Source organism: Leptodactylus fuscus, chromosome 1, assembly GCF_031893055.1.
Source record: "Leptodactylus fuscus isolate aLepFus1 chromosome 1, aLepFus1.hap2, whole genome shotgun sequence".
Classification (NCBI taxonomy): domain Eukaryota; kingdom Metazoa; phylum Chordata; class Amphibia; order Anura; family Leptodactylidae; genus Leptodactylus; species Leptodactylus fuscus.
Genome location: NC_134265.1, coordinates 261,711,599 through 261,739,076, shown reverse-complemented (window position 1 = coordinate 261,739,076; position 27,478 = coordinate 261,711,599). Strand labels below are relative to the sequence as shown.

Below are 27,478 nucleotides of genomic sequence, written 5' to 3'. Positions count from 1 at the left end.
CAAACAGCTCTACAAGGCACATTCATTAGTTTGATATCAATTCTCCCATCGAAAAACTCCTTTTAAAGATCTATTCACACAAACCAGTCTAATAGCTGAGTGATAGCCATATGCTCAAGTCTTCCATACAGAGGGATGGATATTTAGTCTAAATATATATATATTTTTTTTGAATGTGAGATTATGAGCCCCATATAGGGATCACAATGTACCCCCCCCCCCCATCAGTATGTCTTTGTAGAAAGGGAGGAAATCCACACAAACACGGGGAGAATATACAAACTCCTTGCAGATGTTGTTCCTGGCGGGATTCAGACACAGGACCCCAGCACTGCAAGGCTGCAGTGCTAACCACTGAGCCACCGTGTTGCCCCCTATCCAAATATCTTTCTTGTTGTGTTGCTATACTCATTTTCTTGGATATCCAGTGCTAGCAGCAGAGCCTATAGGGCATTTATTGTTTCTCCTTTAGATAGATATATATATACAGTATATAACATATACACATTATTATTTATAATAGTACAGTGGAAGTTTTTTATTTAAATCTAGCAGCTGCTCAGAAGCTGAGCTTCCGCCATAGCGGTCAGATCTCTACAGTAGCATTGTAATGCAATGCTTTAGTGATCAGACCTTTAGGGGTTAAAGACAATTACAGTAAAAAACCCAAAAAACTCAATTATTATTATGTTGCAATTAGCGCATAGTTAACACTCAGTGTGGCAGTAGTATGGCGCTATAGTGCCACGGGTACAAGAGTAGCTTCCAACTCCAGTGGATTAACCCCCTGGATGCCGTGATCAATAACGATCACAGCATCCAGGGCCAAGATTGCCCCATATTGCAGTACATTGCACAGGGGATCTGAAATCCCAGCCTCAAGTCCCCTTTGTGAGACAAGTGAAAAGTGGAAAAAACAAACAAAAAGCACACACACAGTAAAGACACAAACTTAAACAAATAAAGAAAAGATAAATAAAAAAAGAAGACACTCATACAGGAAACATTGTGAGTTTTCCTGAATTGAATAGGCCATTTTTCTTTTTATTGCTACCATATTGGAGAATGTATGACATTTTGATCACTATTTTGAGAGGTAAACCAGGGAAATATGATATCAGGAAGAAGGTTAAAAAGCAGCCTGGCTTCACCAAAATCCCTTCTAAACTGTTTATATGCCGCTATAGGGCCAGGTAGTGACGCAGCGCTTTTTCTGACAAAGCGCAATGTTGTCGTCATATACAGATTAGCTGACAGACTACACTATGGTTGCCATCCAGCCCGGCCCTCTGACATAAAGCCTGATAGATGCAGCTGTTCAGTGACAAGGGGAGAAGGAGCCACAGGAACACTGTACCTTGTCACAAAGAAATACATTCACTACGTCACTAACTGCATATAGATTGCTTAGAAGCCATAGTGGTGAGAATTGTATATTGTGCGCCATATACTGTATGTAACACTTTCCTTACTCCAGCTGCCACACAGAGCAGCACTGACGCCCCCAATGGCCACTACATGACGACTCACAAGACATCACCACCGCACATACGCAGTTATGATACAACACAGCCTTACAATACTTACAGTTGACGTTTTTCGAACACTTCGCGCCAACGTGACGTCATAACCCAGCGACCTACTTGGAGAGACTCAAAGGAACTGCATTAATAAACCTTTCCGAGCTATTTCCAATACTCGTTGTGTTACTTGAAATAAAATACTTAATAATAGTTGTTGTATCTCCTAGTAGCGAGGTGTTACTATGGGAACACAGGCACTAGTAAGGGCACCCTTACTAGTGTAGGGTCCTAGACTGCGGGGGTTGCGTACTAGTGACGTCAGGCACTTTCCCAATAGTATTTTGTTGCTGAGCCGTGAGTGACATGTGAGAGCGGCAGGTGAGCTGCGGGAAGTCGGCAATGTTGGGGATGTCTGTGGAGAGTCTCGTTATGGAGATCACTAAGTGGGTCGTAGTCTCTGGAGGTCACTGGTCCTCCTCACAGGCTGTCACATTACTTATGGAGGAGATATTCTGGTGTTGGTCTGATCGTAGTGGCTTATGTACAGACTCAGACTGGTCCATGGGTGAACCCCCTGCTCATTCACTCATTGTACTGCTTACAGCTTTCTGGCACTCCTTCCCCATGTTCTAGGCATGCCTCGTGTGTATGTGTGTGTGTATATATATATATATATATAATTACACACTGCTCCCTGTACTTTGTCATGCTGTTAGTCATGTGGCTACTAATATTATGGATCCAGTAGGTGGTGCTGCTCTTTATTTTTCCTCTAAGCAGTGGAATCAGCTATAAGGAGTATATAAGGAGTGGAAGCAGGTCTGCTGCTACCAATATAAATTAGACAGCGGTGCAATGGAAGTGCAGCTCTTCTCTAGCAGACCTGTTTCTGCTCCCTACCACTGCTATCGCTTCCTTTAGCTGTTAACAGGCAGATCATCACATCTGTGTGTGTCAGACACCCACAGATACTGATGACCTATCGAAAATGCTTTTAACACTGGAAACCCCTTTTAAATGTCTTCCTGATAGCTGTATACACAAGATGAGTGCCGTCTATACTGTTATGGAAATGACCACAGCTTTAAACAACAAGCCTAAAACTGTCATAGAAATGAATGGAGAGTTTCTGAAAAGTTTTCAAGTTGGCCTTAGCAAAACCTACTTACAAAAATGCTGAGTCTTTTAAGAAACTGAACCCTCTGTGCTAGGCAAAAAAAAACCTGTTTCCAAATATCCTTCAAAAATCTGCAGACTTAATTTTTTTTTTTTTTTTTTTAATTCCTGAAGGAAAAACTGTGAAGTTTCCCTTTAGAAATATTTAAAGATAGAGTTTAGTATCAGTATCATCATCTATTTATACAGTTGTTGTTTTTCAATTACTTAGATGACTATGGCTATGATGGAGATGGATACACCGAGGAACGAACTAAAGGAAGATGAAAGCACTGACACGAGAAAGGATCGTGAGAAAAAGAAACGTTATCGGGTGAAACAGTTACTGGCTGACATCGCCAAACAGGTTGACTTCTGGTTTGGTGATGTCAACCTTCACAAAGATCGTTTTTTGATGGAACAAATTGAAAAATCCAGAGACGGCTGTAAGTACTAGTATTACATTGCTGATACTGACTTTTGTTTACGAATATGTCCTCTTGGAATGTAGATTTAAGTTATTAGCTCCCTTACAAAGCGGTTGTTACCTCAACCCTAAAGGTTTACCAGTTTTGTTAAAGTTTGGACACCATATGTTTGTTTTTTTTGTTTTGTTTTTTCACGTGTTTTGGTTCACTGTTAGCACACTTGATTGAAATCTCATTCAAAAAGACCATTACTGAAAGTGCTGTTATATGAAGGGAAGGCGTCCAAAGAGTTGTTCCGCTTCCTTCATTTAATCACTAGCATGTCCTCCTTAGCAAAGTTGACACTGTGATGAATTTCAGTTTTGCTGGCATCTTACCTTGTTGCAGCGATATTGGTGCCTTTAGATTTGGCTATTGATACCCCTGTACTTTCAGAGGAGCTCAGTGTCATGACTTGGTGGTGAGAAAAGCCTTGATGGTGATATACATCTATAGACTTGTACTGTGAAGAGGTGTGTTCTTCACCACCCAGTGATGACCATAAGCTTTGAGGCCGGCCGAATGCACTGATCTTGTTAGCCAAAACTAGTGGCACCAATATCTCGGCAATGGCTAAGGATACCAACAAAGTTGAAAGCACGCTGAATGAAGCACACCATCAGCTTTGCTATGGTATATAATAGAGATGACTGTTCACTGTGACACTGACTTTGCTGGCGGACGGCCGGCGTCACAGGTGCTTCCATTCATTTCTATGGGAGCGTGCTGTTCGGATCGGCTGATCCGAACAGTGTTCGCTCATCTCTAGTATATAACCTTCCCTAAATGCTTCATACTCACTTGTGCAATTGGCTGGGATCCAGAAGAGTGTCTCATTTCGGATTTAGGAGCTAAATTACAATTAGTTTGCACAGTGGTTGAGCAGTGATCTTTTCTTCAAATGAAACTCTGTTGGTGGGACATGAGTAGAAACTGTACATTTTTCACACTGAATTTTCATCTCTGAGGTACCCATTTTGAATCCTCCATACATTTGTTTATTCAGGGATTTAGGAAAATCACAGTCTGTCAAAAAAACAAACAAAAAAAAAAACAGTCGTGAGAATAGCTCCAAATATTGTTATTGTAACAACTATGGTAAAAGGCCTTATGTTTGATTAAAACTTAGTTTTATCCTCTGATCTAATGAATAGTGACAGGGTCTTATTTTCTTTGCAAACTCAAATACGGAACTTGTTGATAAATCGCCATATAGCATAGAAATGGGTTTAGGATACAGTATTCCAGTAGGGGATACTTTTGACTTTTGTTAGGACAATGAGAGTATATTGAAGTGATTCATGACAATGGCCTAGGACAAATGTAAGTTGGCTGTTTATTTAGTGTGAGTAACTTATTGGTGGGGATGGGTGAGCTTTTCTTTAAGGGACGTAGAAGAAGAGCAGCTGAGTGCTACATCTTTATGTAAAGTTGTAAGCTTGTTGGGAAAGATATGGTTTTGCAGTGCATTTTAATGTTTGGATAAATAGGAATGGCAAGAGGATGAAATCTCAGAAAAGAGACATGTGGAAAGTCCATGATATAAAGGGCCACCCTTGTGAAACCAGAGGTGCTCTGGCAAGTGCAGTGATGTCTTTGTTTTAGACTCTCAGAGGTCAAACTAGCTCAAACCTTGATGTGGTTGCCTGAGATGTTTTGGTTTTTCCCCCCTCCTAGAAAAGCTATGTCTATACAGCAGATCTTTCACTCCAGAAAAAAAATCCACACAGCTGATCCATGGATTTCTGCATCAAGTTGGCACACAAAAAATCCACATGTGGTAACTTGCTTTAGTTTCCTGATTATTTCATTGGGGAACACAGCATCATGGATATAGACCTGGCTAGTGGGAGACTGACACTAGGATTAACAAACAATTTTCTTTCTTTTTCAGGTGCAGGGGGGGGGGGGGGTCTTCATCTCGTATGCCACACTAGTTTCACCCCCCTGGGGGAACGGCGCTCTACTCAGAGCGCCTCACCAGTCACCCAGATCTCACTATCACATCTGAGATCCTGTGACTCTGTTGAGTACCTGAAGTAGTCCTGCTAATGAACTCAGAGACCACTGTCTCACCCTGCCATACGTTGCATTTAATGGCATAGCTGTTGGAGCTGAGATCCTGAGGTGTTGTGGCTTTTTGGAGCCTGTTATCCAGACCATGCTCAAGGCTGGAAAACCCCAGTCTGCTAAGATCTCTCATCGCATGTGGAAGGCCTACGTGCAGTGGTGCTAGAGCAATGACTTCCATCCACTTTCCTTTTCTCTCCCCAGGATCCTTGGTCTTTCTTCCCTTAAGGGGAGGTGTCTACCCTTTACATTCTTTTTCAGAAGACACTGGCCTTCCAGCCACAAGTGAAGACTTTTATGCAGGGACTGCAGGCACTGTGCTCCTCCCTACCATCTTTTCTTAAAATTTAATCTCATCCTTGAGGCACCTCAGGCATCCTCCTTCAAGCCTTTGTGCAAGATGTCTGCATTCTGTCCTGGAAGGATGCCTTTCTGGTGGCTGTTACTTCCGCCCACAGGATCTCCAAACTGGCTTCCTTGTCCCAGAAGCTTACTTTTCTTGTTCTCCACAAGGACAAGATTGTCCTTCATCATCCACCATTTTTCTTGCCTTAGGTGGTTTCTTCTCTCCAATTTAATGAGGACATGCCTCGACCCCAAGTACCTGCATGAGCGCGTTCTTCACTGTCTGGACGTGATCTAGGTCTATTTGTCTCTCATGGACCCCTTCTGTCGTTCGGACGCCTTGTTCTACCTGAGGACCCTTGCAAAAGTTTGCCTCCTTCCAAGGCTTCCATTCCAGGTGGATTCTGTCTATCACGGAGGCCTATCGGTTCAAGAGTCGGCCACTTACGCCATGTGATGTCTCATTCCATGAGTGCTGTCAGAGCCTTCTGGGATGTTCGGTATTGGGCTTCTGCTGCCTGGGTCTGTAAGGTTGCCACCTAAGCCTCTGTTCACACTTTCACCAAGTTCTACCAGATTTATTTTGTGGCCTCTGCTAATTCCAGCTTGGGTTATAAGGTTCTGCATGTGGCTGTGTTCTAGGTTGTTTACATGACTGTGTAATTACCTCCCTCTGGAATTGATTTTGGGTAACCCATGGTTCTGTGTCCCCTAATGAAATAAACGAGAAAATTGGATTTTTGTGCTCTCCTCAAAATCTTTTTCTAGTTGTATTCATTGGGGCACACCGATCCCATCCTTGATTTGTTATTCCTGCCTTGGGCTGTTTTTGTTTTTACGTTCAGGACATGTTTGTGGCTGTTGGTTCTGTGTTCTGCTTTCTTTTTTCATTTGTGTGTCTCTCATACGGTACAAAGAGGCTAGCATAGTGTCTGGAGAGGCGGAGAGTCTACATCTTTTGTTATTCCTAAGATTAGTCTCCTAATGATCTATACCCATGGTGCTGTGTCCCCCAATGAATACAACAAGAAAAGGATTTTACAGTCAGTACAGCAATCCATTTTTCTACATGGAGCCCACTTCAGTAGGTGACTATGCAATAGTGCCACTCTGGTCTTTAGGATTTAACTCGTATTGAATTTCCATTCAGGTGAATGAAGCTGAGCTGTAATACAGGTCACGACGCACGGACAGGAATGGCGTTCGTTTGTCTGATTTTTTTTTTTCATATATGTTTTCCTATATGGATTAGTATAATGAATTTTAACCATGGGATTACTATGTGAATAGATGTGTGAAACATGCATTATTTTACCAACATTTGGGAAATGTGCAATGTGAATAATTGTGTAACGTAACGTCAGTCTTCAGATGATTTTTTTTTTTCAGTATGTCATGCAATTAACGGACCCCTCGTGATTTTTTTTTTTTTTTTTTTTTTCTAGATATAGACTTATCCCTACTGGCATCTTTTAATAAAATGAAAAAACTTACTACAGATCCCAAGCTTATTGCCAGAGCTCTGAAAAATTCCTCCATAGTAGAGGTGAGTTTTTATTATTGTCAGCTCGTTTACATAAGATCTTACATTAGACAGCTTCTCATTATTTTATTTTTATTATTATTAGGTAAATTTAGATGGTACAAAAATCCGAAGAAGACATCCCCTTGGGGAAAAACCACAAGATGTTGATGCACGAACTGTATATGCGGTAAGTGACTGCTTATAGTCTGAGGCTGTAAAAGCAACTCGAAATACATTTATTTCACCTGATTATTTATTACCTCCAATAATATGAATGCTGTTTGCTAATACTAAAGATCTTACTGCCCTGTTAAGTATACTGTCGATGTTTGTCTACTGCCACCTAATGTATGCCAGGTTGGCATGAGGCAATGGAAACAAAAAAAAAAAGGATAATTCAGATATTCAGACACTTTGGATGGCTCTTGGCCAAGCATCCATTTTTAGTTGCCCACAAACTAAGGTCTTTATTACACAGCCCATTGCTCAGGCTAATTAGTAGAACCCATGAATCAGCCCTCGTTTGCATTGGCTTTCATACAGACTGATGCAAACTATGAGGGGGATAAATGATTGTTAGCAGAATCATTTCTCTTCCATTCAGTTAAAATACTATCAACAGTACAGCCTTGTTTACAGAGGGAGTTGTGTTGCCGGTAGTCTTAGGGTAGTGACGCACTATGTACCCTGGGATAGGCGCTATAGTCTCTATAAACCCAGCCACCAGTGTTTCATTTGTATGTAAGTGAAAAACCGATAAATTTCACAGTCTGTAATGGTATGCAGGTGAAATTTGTTTGTGTTTTATAGAAGTGAAATATCATTGGATGGGATGCGATGTAGCTACAGTTGTAAGTGTAGGTTATGTAGTGTCATCACCGTTGGGGTGACAGCGCACTATGTACCTGGATGCTAAAACTGTACTCTGGTGCTTTCACTTCTTATTAAGTAAGTGAAACGCTGATTAATTACAGCCTATTTTTCAATACTGACTGGAAATCTGGGTTCGATGGCGCTTTTTTCCTGAAGAACAATAAAGTACAATACGTTTTACAGTGCAAAAAATAATACAAGGGAAAGTACAGTAAGTTACCATTTGTATGTTGTACAATATATCCATGAACGAACTGCAAACAACCAGATGCAAAGCTGCAAAGTCCAACTCAGAAGCAAAATTAAAAGAGTAGGCCAGATGAGAGTCAAGGTAGGAAGCAGAAAGACAGATAAAATCTAGAGATGAGCGAACACTGTTCGGATCAGCCGATCCGAACAGCACGCACCGATAGAAATGAATGGAAGCACCTGTGACGCTGACTTTGCTGGCGGCCTGCCGGCGTCACAGGTGCTTCCATTCATTTCTATGGGTGCGTGCTGTTCGGATCGGCTGGTCCGAACAGTGTTCACTCATCTCTAATAAAATCCAGTTTGACCTGTAGAGAATAAAGGCATATAAAAACAAAACAGACTCTGTTTTCTCTAGATAGTATAGTGTCCCTACGGATGGTCCCGAAGATTAGATCAATGCAAAAACTACAAGTTGGGTTGCAGGCATTCCCATCATCTTCCTCCACTTAAGCAATAAATGCAACAAGGGCTGTGTAAAAAGATAGGGCTGTATACCAGGTCAGCGGTAAGTTACTCCATGAACAAACTTTTTGAAATTGAGAGCAGCCCCTACTCCATTATATACTACTAGCTGGTACCCGCGACTTCGTCTGCGGTGATTGTAGAAGTGGGTATATACAGGCGTGGTTAAGGTTTTCGTAGTGTGTATAAGGTATGGGATATGAAATGTAAGTTTGTATCTTGTTTTTGCTATAATTCAGAGAATACGTGAGACTTTTGTGTTGAAGCTAATTTGTATTTGAGCTGCTATACGGTGTTGTGAGAAACTTTACATAGTGATTTTGGGACAGAGGGATTTGAAGTTAACGCTTTCCCGCTGAAGGCATTTTTTGATTTTCGTTTTTGACTCCCCTCCTTCTAAACCCCATAACTTTTTTATTTCTCCGCTCCCAGAGCCATATGAGGTCTTAATTTTTGTGGGACAAATTTTTCTTCATGATGCCACCATTAATTATTCTATATAATGTACTGGGAAGCAGGGAAAAAATTCAAAATGGGGTGGATTTAAAGAAAAAATGCATTTCAGCGACTTTCTTACGGGCTTTGGTTTTACGGCGTTCACTGTGCAACCAAAATGACATGTCCCCTGTATTCTGTGTTTCGTTACGATTCCGGGGATACCAAATTTATATGGTTTTAGTTACATTTTGACCCCTTAAAAACAAATCCAAAACTGTTAAAAAAAATTTTTTTGAAAAGTCGCCATATTCCGACAGCCGTATCTTTTTTTATACGTGCATGTACGGGGATGTATATGGCGTCTTATTTTGCGGGACTGGGTGTACTTTGTAGTTCTACCATCTTCAGGAAATGTTATTGCTTTGATCACTTTTTATTCAAATTTTTATCAGAATCAAAACAGTGAAAAAATGGCGGTTTGGCACTTTTGACCATTTTTCCCGCTACAGCGTTTACCGAACAGGAAAAATATTTGTATAGCTTTGTAGAGCGGGCGATTTTGGACGCGGGGATACCTAACATGTATGTGTTTCACAGTTTTTAACTACGTTTATATGTGTTCTAGGGAAAGGGGGGTGATTTGAATTTTTAATCCTTTTTTTTTTGTTTTTAATATTTTTTTTACTTTTTTTAAACTTTTTTTTTTTTGCATTTATTAGACCGCCTAGGGGTATTGACATGGGTGGGCGGTGTCGCGGATTGTCAGAGCGGTGGGGGTTGGCAAACATGGCTGCTCCGGAGCGTTAAAGAGAGCCTCCTGGAGTATCGTTAAGGTGAGGGGCAAAGTGGTAAAGTATATGTATATGAGATTGTGTGGGGTTAGGGGCGAGGCTGCAGAGGGCAATATGAATTTTGTGGCTTGCTATGGTCCAAAGTGTGTGAGATTGCAGAGATGGTGATGTGAGTTTGGGGTTTGTGGGGGTCCTGGGAAAAACGTATGTGCGCTATTGTGACGAAAAGTAGCCTATTGCGCAATGGGGTGTATTAACTATGTTTGTGGAAAATTTCAGCCAAATCGGTCGAGCGGGTTTTACGTGATTGACTAACAAACATCCGAACACACAAACCCACAAACATCCAAACTCACAAACTTTCACATTTATAATATTAATAAGATTTCATTGTAAGGCAAGATGGAGTTCACAAGTTTCCTCCACATTGACAGGGAGGGTAGACAGGGAGCCATTCAAAGTAGAGCAATAGCCTTTCTGGCTATAAACAGGGACTCCAGCAAAAAGATATGAGAGTGGTGTGGCCATAATTCTTCGTCCATTATATCAAAGAGTCAAATTTCAGGGGAGAGTGGAACTGGGGTGCCAAGTTATCAGTTAAGACTCGCTGCATACAGTTTTTAGTTTAGTAATGAGTAGCACATTACTATACATCTCACCTTTATTCTAACAGCCATTAAACCAGAATTTTTTCAGTTTAATACTCATTAACATACAGGTTAGATGGAGTTCGATGTACTCATTACTGCAATTAAAAAAACGTGTCCAGTTCTTCTGCAAAGAAAAGCGTCATATGAACCCAGCCTGAAGTTTGCTGCTACAAGGCCAGTAAAGAGCAATGGCCTGTAATTTTAATCTGTATTTCACATACTTAGAAACAAACTTTAGTTTGCTAACAGATTAACTGCATGAAAATAACAGTGATACAGAAAGTCTCCAGTAAAATAAAGCCAAGGGAATATTTAGCACTGCTGTGGATGTATTTGTATGATTTTTGGAATCTGGATAATTCCTTTTAATTCTGGGCTATTTTTCATTGCAGGCCTGGTTAGCTTAAGAAATAGCCCTGGTGTAGAATAAGGCTCCGAGCTGCGATAATGCTGCTTTTTTTTGTTGTTGCAAATTTTGCTGCGGTTTATTGAGTGAAGTGGAGCTTGAAAAGGAATGGGAAATATAAAAGTAGCATTTTTGCTTTTGCTAAATCCACTTCTGACTTTGGCTGAAAAAATCTGGCCCAGCAAAATCTGCTTTAGCCTTAATCTGTGTTTCACTGATTTTAGGCAGAAAAACTTGTTTTTACAAAAATCGCTCCAAACCCCCCCCCCCCCCCCCCACCTAGCAGCTCTCTTCTACTTCCTATTCATTTCAATGTTTGTAAATGGTAATCTGCCTAAAGGCAATATTGCTTCTTTTTTCTTATAGCTGAAAAATCAACTAGAGGAAAAGAATCTGTCACTGACTCCCACTGAAATATATGGGAGAGTTTGAAGACCTCACAAAATTGCGTGAACATTCCCTATTGTCTATGGCTATCTTTAGTCAGGGTATTCACTGTACATTTGATCCCTATAATTAATTTGACAATTGTGCTGTGTAACCCTGCATTCACACAAAAACTGTGTGTTGCTCAGATATACTGGCCGGAACAGGGATTGCTAGCAGAATAGTCATCTATGTCACTGGGTGGTGGGACCTACTAGTAGCATAGATAACTGTATTGCCTGGAGTTTCTCACCCAAAACGCTGTTCAGGGCAGTAATTCTGACCAACACGTGGACCGAGTTTCACAGCTGAAACTTTGTTGGTAAATGTGGGGTGAAGGTGGTGTCATGTAATGTAAAGGTTGCGGCTATGTCTGCACTCAGTTCAAGGGCCCACCAGTGCTTTCACTTATCAGTACCTCATTACTGGCCGCACGTCGTCAGTATTTTCAGGGGTTGTCCAGATTTAGACGAATATTTAGAGGCAAATGTTATGGCCTAGTAAAGTGATGCCACATGATACCTGATATAGTTACCTGACACAGTTACCTGCAGTGCTTACACTTCTTAGTAAGTAAAACATTGATTCATTTCAGCTATGCTTAGTGTTATTGTTTGAATAATTATACAATTTTCTAATATACTTTCTGTATCAATTTCTTCTTACTTTCAGTAGAGAAAATTCAGTCATTTTATTATGATACATTCAGAGGCAGTGTACTTTATTTTCCCCATCCCACTGTATATACCCATACCGGTGCAGATGAAGAATCACCAAAACAATCCACTATGTTTGCTTCAGCAGATGTGTCAAGTGTTAGCCATTCGCATATTTTCATGTCTATATTAATTATTCAGTTTTTTGCTAATATGTTTAAGTCCCGTTCAATGCGATTTCACCTCTTCTTTTATTCTTTGTGTTCTTAGGAGCTGCTTCCTAAAAATGTTACGCACAGCTGGATAAAACGGGTGTTTGGCAAATGTGGCACTGTGGTTTATATAAGCATCCCTCGGTATAAAACCACTGGAGACACAAAAGGGTTTGCATTCATTGAGTTTGAGAAGCAAGAAGAAGCTGTGAAAGCAATTGAGGTGAATATTTATTGAGGTTTGGTCTTTTTGTTTGTTTAGCGTTTTGACTATATTGTAGTTACAACAGTTGTACTTTGAATGATCTCCATATACACTGATCAGAAGAGAATCAGCAAATTGTTGCATACAGATGAAGATCCCCTGTGCCCTGATTATTAGATTTGCAGAGTGCAGCAGGGAGCTGCTAGTCTCATTCCTCTGCCTCCCCTGCTGATGCTCCAAGTCTAGGTCACATGGCCAACTTTGCTGAGTAAAAGCAGCTGGACTAGAGCAGAGTCTGTGACATCCCAGAGAGCCAGAGCAGAATCAAGATACAGACTTCTGGCACACCTCTGCACTCTACAAATCTAATAATCGGGGGCTGACCCTCATCTACATGATTAAGAGTGTTTGTTTATCCAGTGAATGCACTGTAAAACATAAAACAAAAATCTTTAACATGGTGGTGACAGTTGAATAAGTTGGAGAGGGGGTGCTGCTAGACTCCCTTTAATTTGACTTTTAATGTAAATAGGTGTCCCATGTATATAACCGTATTTCCATCTTTCCGGCCACGTACTTTATCTTATAAAGCAAACTACAGTTTATTTTTATTTACTGCACCACAAAACACAGTCAGTGGACAGGAGTGAAAATGTTTCTAAAAAGAAGACCTTATTTTGTAATTCTGTATTACCACTGTAATAAATTTTCTGTATATTTAAGGGGCTCTATCATTTGGAAATCGTGTTTTTACATAGTGATATGCCTGAATAGCCTTTAAAACAGCTATTCAGGTGCTGGTTGTAGATTCTAAAAAGACCACCCTGTTATTTTTTACATATCGGTAAAACCGAAATGCAAATGAACCTCTCGGTGCACCCTGAGTGTTCCCCAAGCCATCATGCGTCATACCTTTGTAACGCCCCCTCCTTTGTTTGTGTTCCAAGATGCCCTCCTCCTCCGTAGGTGTAACCGCCTCCATTGTCTGTAGTCTCTATCCCTGCACTTTGAAATCTCTGGCATGCACAGTAACGCTCCCTTCTGAGCGCTACTGCACATGCCCGAGCGCCATTTTCATTTAGATCATGGAAGAGAGCGCACAAGAAAATGGCACTCGGGCATGTGCAGTAGCGCTCAGAAGGGAGCGTTACTTCGCATGCCTAAGATTTCAAAGCACAGTGATCGAGACTACAGACAGTGGAGGCGGTTACACCTACAGAGGAGGAGGGCATCTCAGGAGCACAAGCAAAGGAGGGGGAGTTACAAAGGTATGACACAGGGGAGGGGGCAATCCATGATGGCTTTGGGAATGCCCAGGGTGCATGGAAAGGTTCATTTGCATATCGGTTTTACCGATATGGAAAAAAAAAAAAATGAGGGGGTCTTTTCAAAACCTACTAGTAGCACCTGAATAGCATTTTTAAAGGCTATTCAGACATATCACTATGTAAAAACGCTATTTCCAAATGATAGAGCCCCTTTAAGTAAATTACATTGCCAAGATAATGTCTGTCAGCTATCAACATCTTGTTATAGGAGCTGTGATTAAACTTCTCTTTACTTTCTTACATCCACATTATTTAGCTTTTAAACAACCCACCTGAGGAAGCACCAAGGAAAGCAGGCATGTTTCCGAAAACCGTTAAAAACAAACCTATTCCAGAGCTGAAAGCTGAAGAGACACATGAATCAGGTATGATATATAGTAAAACTGCTGGAATTATACAGCTGTGTACATCCATTCTTCTGTTTGTTCATTTACATAGTAACAAAGCTTATAAGACTGATAAAAGACGTTCGTCCAGAAGAACGCAAAAGCACCATGAGGTAGAAGCCAGGAAATGTTCTTCTAAACTTCTGAAGGCTTGTCTTCAATGAGGTTCTACAACAGGCTGAGCTAGGTTGCCTCATAGTAAAGTCCTGGGTCTGCAAAGACCCCTGTTCTGACTGATAGATTTCTACATAGTTAATAGGTTGCCCCTCAGCCATCTTACTTCTAAACCAAATCTTAATTTTATCATGTTTTTGGGTACTGTAGTCTTCCTATTCCATTTATTACTCTGGTTTCCCAGAATACTTGAAAGGAAAATTTGTAAAAAGTCACCGAGCATTAAGGTAAAAACTGCCCTGCGTCCTTAAAGGATTCAAAATACAATCTTGCACATCTTTGCATGAAGAACAGAGAAAGGGAGACCTTTTAGACACCTCAGCATTTAGATTTCCATTTGGGAGGTCCACTTGGGGAAATCTGTGGATCCCATAGGCTATAATGGGGTCCGTGTGGTTTCTGCACGAGAAATGCAGAGAGAAAAGTACTACTTGCAGCGCTTTTCTTTTCACATTTTTCATGTGGAGAGGGGAACAGAGTCCCTTAATGTAGATGTGAACCAAGCCTATGCTGCTTGTTCCATTTTAACAGTATTAATCAGTGGTTCTCATCTTGTGGTTTATGTACCCCACTGGGTACGCGTCATTGCTGGTCTGTATTACATGCTACATTGTATACAGTTCACCCTGCCCAGAACTGATGGAGGCAACTGCTGGTGCTCCAGGAGTGAGTGATAGGCTGCCTTCACACGGAGTAATGCCGGGCTTGTAAAAATCCTCATTCACATCCGTACACGCGAGCGCTGCGGAAGGCTCCTGAACACTTCCCATTCACTTCAATGGGAGCGCTTGTAAAGCCGGCGTTACGAGCGCTCCCATTGAAGTGAATGGGAAGAGTTCAGGAGCCTTCCGCAGCGCTTGCGTGTACGGCTGTGAATGAGGATTTTTACAAGCCCGGCGTTACTCTGTGTGAAGGCAGCCTATCACTCACTCCTGGAGCACCAGCAGTTGCCTCCATCAGTACTGGGCAGGGTGAACTGTATACAGTGTAGCATGTAATACAGACCAGCAATGACGCGTACTCAGCCTTAAGCTGCATTCATCACTCACTGGGGCCTGCTGCGATGTCAGCAGTTGGCACCTGAAGCAGAAAGGAAGCATGGAGCAGAGTGATGAATGCAGCTTACTACTCACTCCCGGGCTCACTACACTTTTAAAGTAAGAATGGCTCCCACAGCCATGGCTGTGGGCTTCCGTCCTGTGCAGTAGGACCTTCATGTAGTGCAACATGTAATAAAGACATCAGTAGGGGCCATTATGTTTCACATGGGGGCACTGTGAGGACCATTATAGAACTGTTATAAGTCATTTATAAGAGATTACTACTTTGGTGGGTACTCGGCTGGGAATTTTTTATCATTAGGGGGCACTTCGCTTGAAAAGGTACATAATCTATACCAGTTCTTCTTAACCAAGTCCTTAAAGGAGTTGTCCCATAATTGACACTTATCCGCAAAATAGGTGACCATTCATGAGAATCCCTTGTCTCCTGCATGAATAGAGTAGCAGTCACGCATGCATGTTGAAGATCCAAGCGTATGGGACTGCAAAGTAAAGCAGCAATCGGACACTTATCTATCCTATGGATCCTGTCAGCAATTATGTCAGATTTGACTCCAAGAATAGCAATGTATGCTGGTCAGTTCTTGCTGTTATAACAATGGAAACTTGTTGATTCCATTATGAGCTGAGGGCGGATTCACACCTCCGCCCGGTCTTTGCTTTCGGGTTTCCATCTTCTGCCAAGAGAAACTGTACAGGAGATGGAAACCTGGCGGTCCGTTTTCAATCCCATTCACTATAATGGGTTTGCAAAGTGACCGCCCATGAGCATCTTCTGCCTCTCCGCGGCAAAACCGTTTTTTTTTTAACCGAACACAAAGTCCTGCATGTCAGACTTTGTCCGAATAAAAAAAAAAAAAAAAAACTAACTTTGCAAACCCATTCAAGTGAATGGGTCTGAACACTGACCGCCAGGTTTGCGTCTCCTGTAAAGTTTCTCTCAGCGGAAGACGGAAACCCGAAAGTGGAGACCGGGCGCAGTTGTGAACCCGCCCTAACAGGGCCATTGTGGAGTTATTCAGAGCTGTCATGCAACTGATCCAAGACAGCTTCTTTGATTGTTATGAACAGAAGCCCCAGAACTTAATACGATTTATTTTTTTCATTGTAGAGGAAAAGAAAAAGAAAAAAAAGAAAAAGTCAAAGAGCAAAAAGGAGAATGATGAAACTGCAGGCGACGAAAGCAATGACCAGAGTGTTAGGGAATTCTCAACTAAAGAATCCACAAAATCTAAACGGCACCGCAGTATTTCTGAAAGCTCAGTGACTGATACATCAGAGTCTAACAAACAGACCTCGAAGAAGGAATCAAGGAAACGGGATAGAGCAGAAAGCTCAGACCAGTCAGAGGAAGGCAGACACCTCAAGAGAAAACGCAGCAGTTCCGAGGAGCAGGACTCTTCCAAGTATAGGAAACTACAAGTTAAAGGTGAACTACAGTCAAAATCAAAAGTGGCATCTTCAGAGCTGACAGAATGTAGAGGTGAGATTTCAGTCCTGTTTTATCACAGATAAATGAGTTTCCTCAGCTTTTCATAGACTTCTATGAGGTGTTGGTAAAAGCATTACAATCAGCAGACTATCTAGTGTGAACGAGGCTTGAGGTCCAGTTGTTACTTTATTTCTCCTGTGCTATATAAGGACAGAGGATCTTTCTGAGCTCCATAGAGTTTTCACTCAAGTGTGCGGGTACTGTGGGTATAAGCTGATTAACCAGTAAATAACCAGATCTATTGACCATTTTATTCTCTTTTTCTATGTATGATTTAGATCCATAAGGGAAATCCGTTTTCCCCTCATCCTTTTTATCCATTTAATAATTGAATCCTTGTTACTCTTACCTCAAATCTGCAACAAAAATCTGCTGCTACACCCATTACACTAAAGTTATTCCCATCTCAAAATAGGGGTGTAGCAGGGAATTTCCACTGATGCTGATTACGACATTTCCTGGATTTCAGCTCCTCCTCCACTCCTCTTGCAGACATTCGCTGGATGATTACAGCAGATTTCTGTACTTTAAATATGACACAGTCTCTCAACTGTGTAAAACAGCAGAGCAAGGACCACAATCACAAGATCTCTGCTGTTTTACATAGCAGAGACCTGGTGCTAATGCCTGCGATGAGTCTTCTTTGATTTCAAGCATTTAGTGCATCTAAGGCCCCCAAGCTCTTCTCTGTGCCCTTCTTTCCCTGGTCTCAGCCCTCACCCCTCCTCTTACATTTAGATGCCAGTATAGCTCCTGCATGTCACAATCTCAGGAGCCGCCCGATGTCTATGGCATCAGGAGCCTTTTTGAAGGCTCTGAGACTTGTCAGTATAAAGATAACTATTGAGAATTGCCTGTGGCTGGCCTCAGTAATTCTACACTGATTGTCTCATAGACTGGAATACAGTTGTATTGCAGTCTGTGAGACAATCTGCATGCTGTGGAATCTATTGTGTTCCACAAAAACCAAAACCCAGTGGGCACTCACTCCTTAGGCCCCCACACGGAGCACAGGATGGCATATTTTGGTCCTGATTTTGACACGGGAAGCCATGTCAGAATAACAAAAAAAAAATTGAATTAGTGTAGATAAAATAAAAACACACAACTCTGTACATGGCAACATTAAATGTTACAGGTGTGTGAAAAATGTGAAAAATTATTTTGGTTGCCAAATTCTAAGTTTGGAATTTTTATAAAGGTTTTAAAACATAACAAAAACTGTACAAATTTGGTATCTGTATGATCATGCAAACCGAAAGATTGTAAGGAACATCATTTTGACCATACAGTGAAGACTGCAAAAAAAAAAAAAAACCCTAAATTTTCTGGAAGGGCGTTATATTAATGGTTTCCTTGCTTAAATCTCTTTGTATTATTATGCCTACATATAATTTATTTATATTTCTGCAAACTTCATATTCCTCAAAAGTAAGAGGAGGTTTTTTTTTTGTTTTTGTTTTTTTACTCTTTTGGATAGAATTTGTGTGGTGCGACCTCAGCCTCTACCTATCATAAAGCGGTGGTATAGTCTAGTAATATGCCATTACTTTGAGATGGCAATACTTCTATAATTAGTAGGTTCCTTTTTGTCTACAGAGGGTGCAGGTCTTTACATTTTATTTGTTCCCTTTTTCATTCCAGAGATTTCAACTGAAGAAGAAAAGGACACAGGTGACAAGAAGGATACTGCTAGCAAAGTAAAGCGAAAACGCAAGAAGAAGCATAGGGAGAGACATAGAGTTGGAGAGGAGGTCATCCCCTTAAGAGTTTTGCCCAAGTATGTTGTATATTTTAAAGTGCGTTTTGATGTACAGATAAAGTGAAAAGCAGCTGCTGGTCCACCCTTGTGATACTGACCACTGGAAACAATAGGGCAAAAAAGCTTTGTTGTTCAATCTGAAAGATCTTATTATTGCTTCTCTTCACTGGAAACCTTTGGATATTTGCTTGATGCCCACAGACAGATTACTATTGAATCAGGTGGCAACAAACCCTTATTTACATGACTTGTTTTACAATACAGGGAGAATTTGTGTATATCACACAGGGGACTAAAAAGTGCAACTGTTCAATTATCTGGTTTAAAGGGGTTGTCAAGGAGGTCGGGGAATGTGGAAAACAAAAATAACATATTCTCCTGTATTCTGTGCTGCTCCCAAGGTCTTGTTCCGGTAGAAGTTCTCGCTGCACATGACCGGCCAATCGGCAGCCTGAGGAAAGGACACGGAACATCACAGGTGACGTATGCAAGTGATGCCACAATTCCTTTACTTAAGCTGCTGATTGGCCTCAGTATTCACACGCAGAGAAGACTTTCACCGGAACAAGACCCCGGAGCAACAGGACTTAATCACAGTGGGAGACACTGGGAACAGCTGAGTATCCAATCCACACATTACAAAAAAATCTGCTGCGATTTAAAAAAAAAAATGTGAGCCTTTTTGTAAATTGCAGCATGTCAATTATACTTACAGAAACTCTGCCATTTTCTGTATAGGTATACTTTTCTCACTTAAAATATTCTTTAGTCTGAAAAACCCCTTTATTATTAGGCCGGAGGAGGTAATGCAAAAAAAAACAAAAAAAACACTCTCCTGTCTCCAGATGCTCTGGTGTCCTCCCAAGGCAGGCCGGGCCAGTCAGCTGCTTTCTTTCTGATGAAATTATTTTCTTGCTGGTTTTTTCCCTTCCGGTGAAGAATTTCAGAACCTCTGTGAAGAGGGTGGGGAAGGTGAAACATATAAAAAAAATAAAATGCTCACCTGCTCCGGTGTCTGCCCCATCTCTTCGGTCCAGCATGTAGCATCCACGAATGTGAGTGATGGATCACCGGTTCCTTTTTTGTTGCCACTGATTTTCCTTAATGGTCATGTGGCACTGAATTCTGCCGAAAAAGGAAATGTATGTGATGCACAGGTCGATAGAGGCGGCAGACACCAGAAGACACCATCAACAAAGAGATGTCTGCAGGGGAGCAATGAGCATCTTAAAGTTTGGTAGACCATATTTAAAAACTGAACAATGTTAGAGTTTAACACCTAATTGTATATGTGGATGTTTTTTTCTTAGATTGCAATTTGTATTCAGCATTCAGCACAGGTTATTCTGTGGGTGCTTTGATAGGATCCCAACCAGTGATTTGGATAGCAATGAATTCAAGCACTCTAGTAGTATTATTGAAGCAGTAGTTTAATACTGAATTATCAGGATAATAGAAAGACCTACTAGTCTACTACTGCTTCAATATGCTACTGGAGTGCTTGGATTCATTGGTACCTATTCTGTATGTTTATAGTCTGACCGTGTACTTTAGGAGCCAGTGTATTTAATTTGTTCTATATATATTGTGAGGTCAAAATACATCTATAAATAGTGCAATGATAGATTCTATTTATCTAGAAGTGGTGACTCACCTAAGAAGCGAGTATGTCATGACCTGTGTTCCTGGCAGGACTACTTGGGCCTGCCTCCCTGCTCTGACTTTATACCTGGCTGTCTATAGTATGCATGTAATCCCGAAGAGTAAGCCAGTGACCTTTTGTTGTTGAAATGCACTTGAATGTACAATTTTGAGTGGATATTTCTGACCTTTTTGTTTCATTTGTTAGGAATGAGCAGAGGATTGCTCTTGCTATTTAACTGTTTTTATCCCTGAAAGGATATCAATTGATACTGCTCTAGAATGTTTTATGTGCCAAGAGTTAGATCCCCTATGAGGCCAATTTTCTCTTCCTGGAGTAAATGCACATGATTTACTGACCCCAAACAGGAGACCATTGTGTTGTATTTGGAACATTCCTTATGATGAGTGCAACTTTGTTTACCCTCACAAATCATAGGAGCAACTTTCTTGCCAACTACATTTTGCAGAGTCTTGACAATCCGTATACCTTGCTAATGTGTGATTGGAGATAGTGAGAACAATGGAGAACTTCTCATTCTCTCTCCTCATTGAGAACACATGCATGCTCTGCCAAGTGCGAGTGGGAGGGTTTGGGTGAATTGCTTTCATACAAAGCGGCATTTGCCAACACCTGTTCAAAGAGGACCAGAAACCTCCTCCAACAATTACATTTCTTTACATCCTTTAATAGGCACTACTCCATTGGTTCCTGTATTTTTCACCACTTCTAACAAGTCTAGCTCTTTTGATCATTTAATAGGCGCTTCTCTACAGACTATAGCACAGTTGGAATTTTGTCTCTAGCCCCCTACTATTCTCAATCCATCAGTGCTGTTAGTTTTGGTGCCTGATATGCTATTTAGGTTTTGTACTGTCAGGAGAGCAGTGTCAGGCAGGAGCAGGCAATGGATGTGATTCAGAGCTCTGACTCTCTCCGCTTCTTATTGGAGGTGATAAAATGTCTCCTGTAAATATGGCTTCAGCTTTTTTCAGAATTTTTGTGCAAATAAAATGGCAGTCTTTTGTGCCAGAGCTGAACAAGTAACCATTTATTTTTCGGACTATAAGATGCACCAGATGATAAGACGCACCTAAATTTTAGGAGGAAAACCGTTTTTTAAAAAAAACATATATATTATGGGACGGATCTGCTGCTAGAGGGCCGCAGGTTGTGCAACACTTGTGTATAGGGGCAACAGTGTTGCACAACCTGTGTGGCTCTGCAGCTGTTGCCAAACTAAAGCTTTCATCAACCGAACTTGTCCAAGCATGATGAGAGTTGTAGTTTTGCAACAGGTACAGGGCAACATCGACAGGGGGCTCTGCAGTGGAATTTGCCTATGTTAATGTGGGACACACCAGTCACATAATGGAGGCATATACGGGCATCGCAGGCTTTCTTCTCCTAAAGTTCTTGCACCTCCTGGCACCGACACAGTACAATATGCTCCCCACCATGGCCCCCACTCAGTATAATATGCTCCTCCACAGTGGCCCGATGCTATTATTATACACTGGATTCTTCTCAAACACCAGTGTATAATAATCAGAGACCATGGGGAGGTGATGAAAATTAACACTTACACTCACCTTGCTTCACCTCTCCTGGGCATCCTCGATCTTCTTCGGTCCTCTTCTACCTGCGACTGAGGTCACGTGCCCCAGGCTTCACTGCCAGGGCCTTTTATTGGGCCTCAGCAGTCACGTGCGGGCGTACTGATATCATCATGCCGACGTGTCCCACATGACTGCTGGGGCCCAATCACATGCCCCAGCAGTGGCGTCTGGGAAGTGTGATCTCAATCACAAGCCGGAAGAGCCCGGAATATAATGCTGTACATCGTCTGAAGCCCAGGAGAGGAGAGTATGTTTATTTTTCATCTCCTCCCCTGTGCAGACTATGTGTATAGCACTCAAGGAACCAGGCTTTCCCTGATCACTATCATGGTGCTACAGGGCCCTGGCCATCTCCAGCTATAGTACCACTCCGGGCAACCCTACTCCACCATCTGCCTCTAAAAGTAAATGTTAATTCTGTCCATTTATTGACAGCAAACGCATCTATCTTGAAAATGACAAGGATGCTCAGAGTATATATACTGTATATCTCCATTTACCAAGCATTACCACTTGTAATAATGTTCCCTTGTCTTATCCTATTGTTTTTTGTTACATTTGCGCCTTTTCCTTTCACTACAGGCAAGAATGGTTAGATCTCAAGGCTGAATATTTGACATTGCAGAGAGTCAGCATGTCTACCCTTAAAAAGTCAATAAGTGGACGAAATAATGATTCAATGGGAGAAATGCAAGTTGAACAAACAAGCCTGAACTCCAGTGTGAAAAATGGTAAATGATCTTCAGTGTTATTAAGTGGAAAAGATATTTTTTCTTACATCAGTGTAAATTTTCTTGTACAATAATACATTTTCGTCTGTGTTTTCTTTGCTTTTATGCGCAATCTATCCTCTGTTCATGTGGGTGGACACTGACCCTTTTATTGCAATTCCTGCAATGAGACCTCTCTCACCTATGATGTTTATAGGTGACATGTTCTTTTAATAGGATGGCCATTTTAAACCTGCTTGTCTGGATATTTGTATACCAAACTACCGGTATTCAATTGGTCATACACAGGTCACTTTGCGCCCCCCCCCCCCCATCGTTTTGTTACCTATTCTGATAAAGATTATGACCCAGTTTGTAGATGTAAAACATATGGTATTTCTGCATTTCATCATGACATTGTTTTGTTTGCTTGTGGTCTATGTAGTGGATACTGTGAAAAATGAAACACTCGGACCCCAATTTGTCAGTGGGGTTATTGTGAAGATCACCAGTGCGGAACCATTTTCAAATCGCCAACAAGTTAAGGTAAATCTTGTTCTAAGATTTTCTAATATATATTCCTTAAAACATTTTTATGTATTTGTATATATTGGAATGAAAATTTCTTGAAATAAAGAAACTGGATGTTTGAATTTATTAGAGTGCTGCCATTTTAATCCGTTTGCAGGACTCTTCTCTGCGCCTGTTTCATGTGGAGAGAACAGAATGGAAACCACACGGACTCCATTATAGTATATGGGGTCTGCGTGTTTTCCCAGGTAACCGCTTTTCTAGGTGTATACGTTTCCAAACGGAATACCGAACGCAGATGTGAACCAGGCCTAACATATAATTTTAACTGCACAATGAATGCTGTTTTTAAAAAAAATAAAAAATAAAAGGTAAATAAGTGGAACAAACGCAGTTTTGGAAAGCAGAGAGTGAATAATTAAAAAAAAAAAATGGGTGCAATGGAAAAGGGTTAGGACTTAATGCATTGCAGTTGTGTACAGGATGAGATTTAGTAATAATAATAATACATTTTATTTATATAGCGCCAACATATTCCGCAGCGCTGTACAATTTGTAGGGTTCAAATACAGACAGATACATTACAAAGAAAATCATTTCACACAATGGGACTGAGGGCCCTGCTCGCAAGAGCGTACAATCTATGAGGTAGAGGGGGTGACACAAGAGGTAGCAGGGGCGGTATTACTTATACAGAGGTCAGACACCTTTGTAATAGAGGTGACTCATTACACAAACATAAGACTTTATGAGCCGTCACCAGTCGTGTCCTGTAACATGTGGATGGAGCTTGGACAGATAAAGTTATCCTGAGATGACATCATATCATGTGGGGAAATGTGGGAGTGGGGACAGAGGAGGGTTAAGGGTTTACGTTAGACATTGTGATAGGCTTGTCTGAAAAGATGCGTCTTTAGTTTGCGTTTGAAACTGTAGAAATTGGGAGTTAATCTGATTGTCCGGGGTAGAGCATTCCAGAGAAGTGGTGCAGCTCAAGAGAAGTCTTGTATACGAGCGTGGGAGGTTCTGATAATAGAGCAGGGGTAGGGAACCTTTGGCTCTCCAGCTGCTGTGAAACTACAACTCCCATCATGCTCCATTCACTTCCATGGGAGTTCCCAGAACAGCAGAGCCAGTATGCATGCTGGGAGTTGTAGTTTTGCAACAGCTGGAGAGCCGTACGTTCCCTACCCCTGTAATAGAGGATGTAAGTGTTAGGTCATTGAGTGAACGGAGAGCACGGGTTGGGCGTATGTACAAAATGTTCACATTAACAGCAAGCAAAGAAAGTCCAAATAGTGAGAAATTGAACCTCAAAGAAGAAGCATCCCTTTCCATTATATAATTTATAGTGATAAAGTTTTATCTGCATATGAGAAATGTGTTTAGACTACTTTTTCCACGGATTGTGCTAGAATTCTGGTCTCCTTTGTTAATAAATCTGCCCCCTTGTGTATAGGAAATAGTTTCTTAGTCACTGCAGGTGCCCTCTGGCTACTGTGGATGTCCAGTGTCAAATGAATTAGCCTATGGCATCTTCCCCTGCAGGAAGCTTTGGCTGGAGTGTCTGAAGTGGCATATGTAGATATGCTGGAAGGAGATACAGAGTGTCATGTTCGTTTTAAAACCCCTGAAGATGCCCAGACGGCCCTTAATTCCTGCCCAGAAGTGCAGAAGAAGCACAACTGGAAAATGAACATCCTGTCTGGTAAGTAGTTGGTTGGTAGGCATTAGCTGTCTTCATGACTTATTATATTTCTTACTCCTCTCACATGGCTACTGAAGTATTTCCATGCAAAATTTACCTTGATCCGGGCAAAACAAGGTCAGAATGGCTGCATATCTTTGTTTTTTTTTTTTTCTGCCTTTTTTTTCTGTTTTTTTTTTGAGACTTAGGGTGCGTTCACACGATGTAAAGTGGAGCGTGATCTGGCACGTCTACGCGTGTCAGCAGTTTGCGCGCTCAAAAAGATCCCATTGATTTCAAAGGGAGTTGCAAGCGTATATGCCGCGTTATTTTGCGCCCGTAATTTTGCAGGCGCAAAATAACGCGGCGTATACGCTCATAACTCCCATTTAAAATCAATAGGATCTTTTTGAGCGCGCAAACTGCTGTCACGCATAGACGTGCCTGATCACACTCCACTTTACATCATGAGAACGCACCTTTAAGCTATATTATTTTATTCCTATGATGATTATGTTTTTTACATCATGGAATTGCTTGCTTTTGCTAATTTTTATTTGATTTTTTTAGTATTTTGTTTTTATCATTCATTGAACTCTCTATCATGACTTGTGTGTTTGTAAATGCTAAAGTTTTTTTTCTATCCCAAACCCCCCTCCACCCTCCTCAGGAGATAGTGAGCAGAGATACTGGCAGAAGATCTTGGTGGACAGACAAGCAAAACTAAACCGACCTCGTGAAAAGATACGTGGTACTCAAAAGGTAGAATGCTTCATTGTGTGTTTTTTATAAATATTGTGCGCCTCCTATATATTGCATGTAGTAAAAGGGTAGTCTTTTTTGGACAAATGGGCAATCTGGAAGGTGGTTCATCAGTTAGGAGTACTTCTGCCATCAGTTCATTGGTTTCAGTAGGCAAACTGCAATATTTCACAGGTACCAATGCACACTTCTTATCTAGATACACATCAGCTAGTCACTGGAAGATCTGTTCACTTAGGGCTAGTTCACACGTGAGTAGGGTGTGGTGGAACTTGGTCCAGAAAAAAAACGCTTCAGGAATTAGGAAGTGGTTTTTAACATCGAGGCGGTTTTTGGAGTGGTTTTCCGCGTTCCATTCACTTGTATTGATTTCCTGAGGTGGAATCCGCCTCAAGAAAGGGCAGCTCGCTTCTTTTTTCTGCTAGAGGGAAAAAACAGCTAGCGGGAAAAAAAACCGCTAGCGCAAAAAAGACTACTAGCGGTCTACATAGACCTCTATTGTGAGGGGGTGGATTTTGAGGAGGATTCCGTGCCTTACAAAGTAGACATCCCCTAACATTTTTCTCCATTTCCTGCCCACGCATTGAGCAAAGTAGATAACTGTTTTGCCCCAGCTGGAGATGGGCAGAGAAACTGCAGAGGGAGCCACTGGGGCTAGTGCTTACAGTTTTGATCTGGTTTTAAAGCCAATAATCCTGAGAGTGCCTGTTGCCCCACTAGATCCTGATTTAACACTAGTTGAAATGGAGCTACATATACTTGCATCTTTCACTTCAGCCAGTGTGCAGGGAAAGAAAAAGGATTTCTTATTCTCCTGTCACTTCAGAGTGGGAGGGGGGCTTCCATGGAGGATGTTCATGATATCACCCTCCCTGCCCCCATTATTTCTCTTGCTAATCAAAAGATCTTATTACAAGGTGTTGTAAAGCTATATTGAAATAATATCAAAAAAAGTTATGAAAGACAGGGACAAAATGTTACTGGTTTAAGGCTAAATTATTTGGATCACTAAAGGGTTAAAATTAGAGATGAGCGAACATTGTTTGGATCAGCCGATCTGAACAGCACGCTCCCATAGAAATGAATGGAAGCACGCTTAACCCCCCGCGTGCCGGCCGCTTCCAGTCATTTCTATGGGAGCGTGCTGTGAGCGTGTTATTCGGAACGGCTGTTCCGAACAGTGTTCACTCATCTCTAGTTAAAATGCATATAAGGAGCCAGACCTCTATTCCAGTAATAGACTTTAGTCCGAAATTCTGCAATTAAAAAATGTCATTTTTGGGAGGGTTTTTGCAATGTGACTGTTAGGGGGTTAAATTATACCATATTTACTGGAATTAGTAATGGTCCTTTATAATGTTTAGGAGACCTTCTGTTAGCTTTCCTTGACATAACCCTCCCATAAGGAACCTATGGAGGCTGGGAAGGGTCAGCTGGGTAACATGGTTGCCTTTAGACTGGTGAATTTAACCTTTGGTCCCTATTTTGTGCAAATAAACATCATGTCCTAGTTTATATCCTAACTGGCGTTTTTTATTGCAGCTGGTTGCCAAAGGTGAAAACATGAGGCTTCTGAAATCACAGGAGGCAAGCAAGCACATCCGATTCCTTGATGAACCTTGAGTGACAGCAGTTTCTACATTTTGCAGTTTTTATTTTTGAACCCTGTGCTTGTAAATTAGACTGCGCTTCATTTAAAGATTGAAATTCCATATTGGATGTTCTGATACAGAAGTACACAAAAGTATTCTTATGCAAGACTGTTGTTGTCAAATCTTTGTACATTGTGCTTCAAAAATCCGTCACATCAAATCTTTGTGTTAAAGTGACTGAAACATTGTTTTATAATAAAATATACATTTACTGTA

At 41.2% G+C, this 27,478-nt stretch overlaps 1 protein-coding gene across 1 annotated transcript; it reads left to right on the top strand.

Moving 5' to 3' along the window:
* The first annotated feature begins 1,841 nt into the window (after nt 1–1,841).
* Nucleotides 1,842–27,478, top strand: LARP7 (La ribonucleoprotein 7, transcriptional regulator). The gene is made up of 13 exons (XM_075286312.1): nt 1,842–1,901; nt 2,911–3,124; nt 7,006–7,106; nt 7,189–7,272; nt 12,310–12,474; nt 14,041–14,149; nt 16,517–16,888; nt 18,542–18,677; nt 22,503–22,651; nt 23,076–23,176; nt 24,710–24,869; nt 25,519–25,610; nt 27,153–27,478. Exons 2-13 carry the CDS (start codon nt 2,911–2,913, stop codon nt 27,231–27,233), a joined length of 1,764 nt encoding a protein of 587 aa, XP_075142413.1. The 5' UTR covers nt 1,842–1,901; the 3' UTR covers nt 27,234–27,478.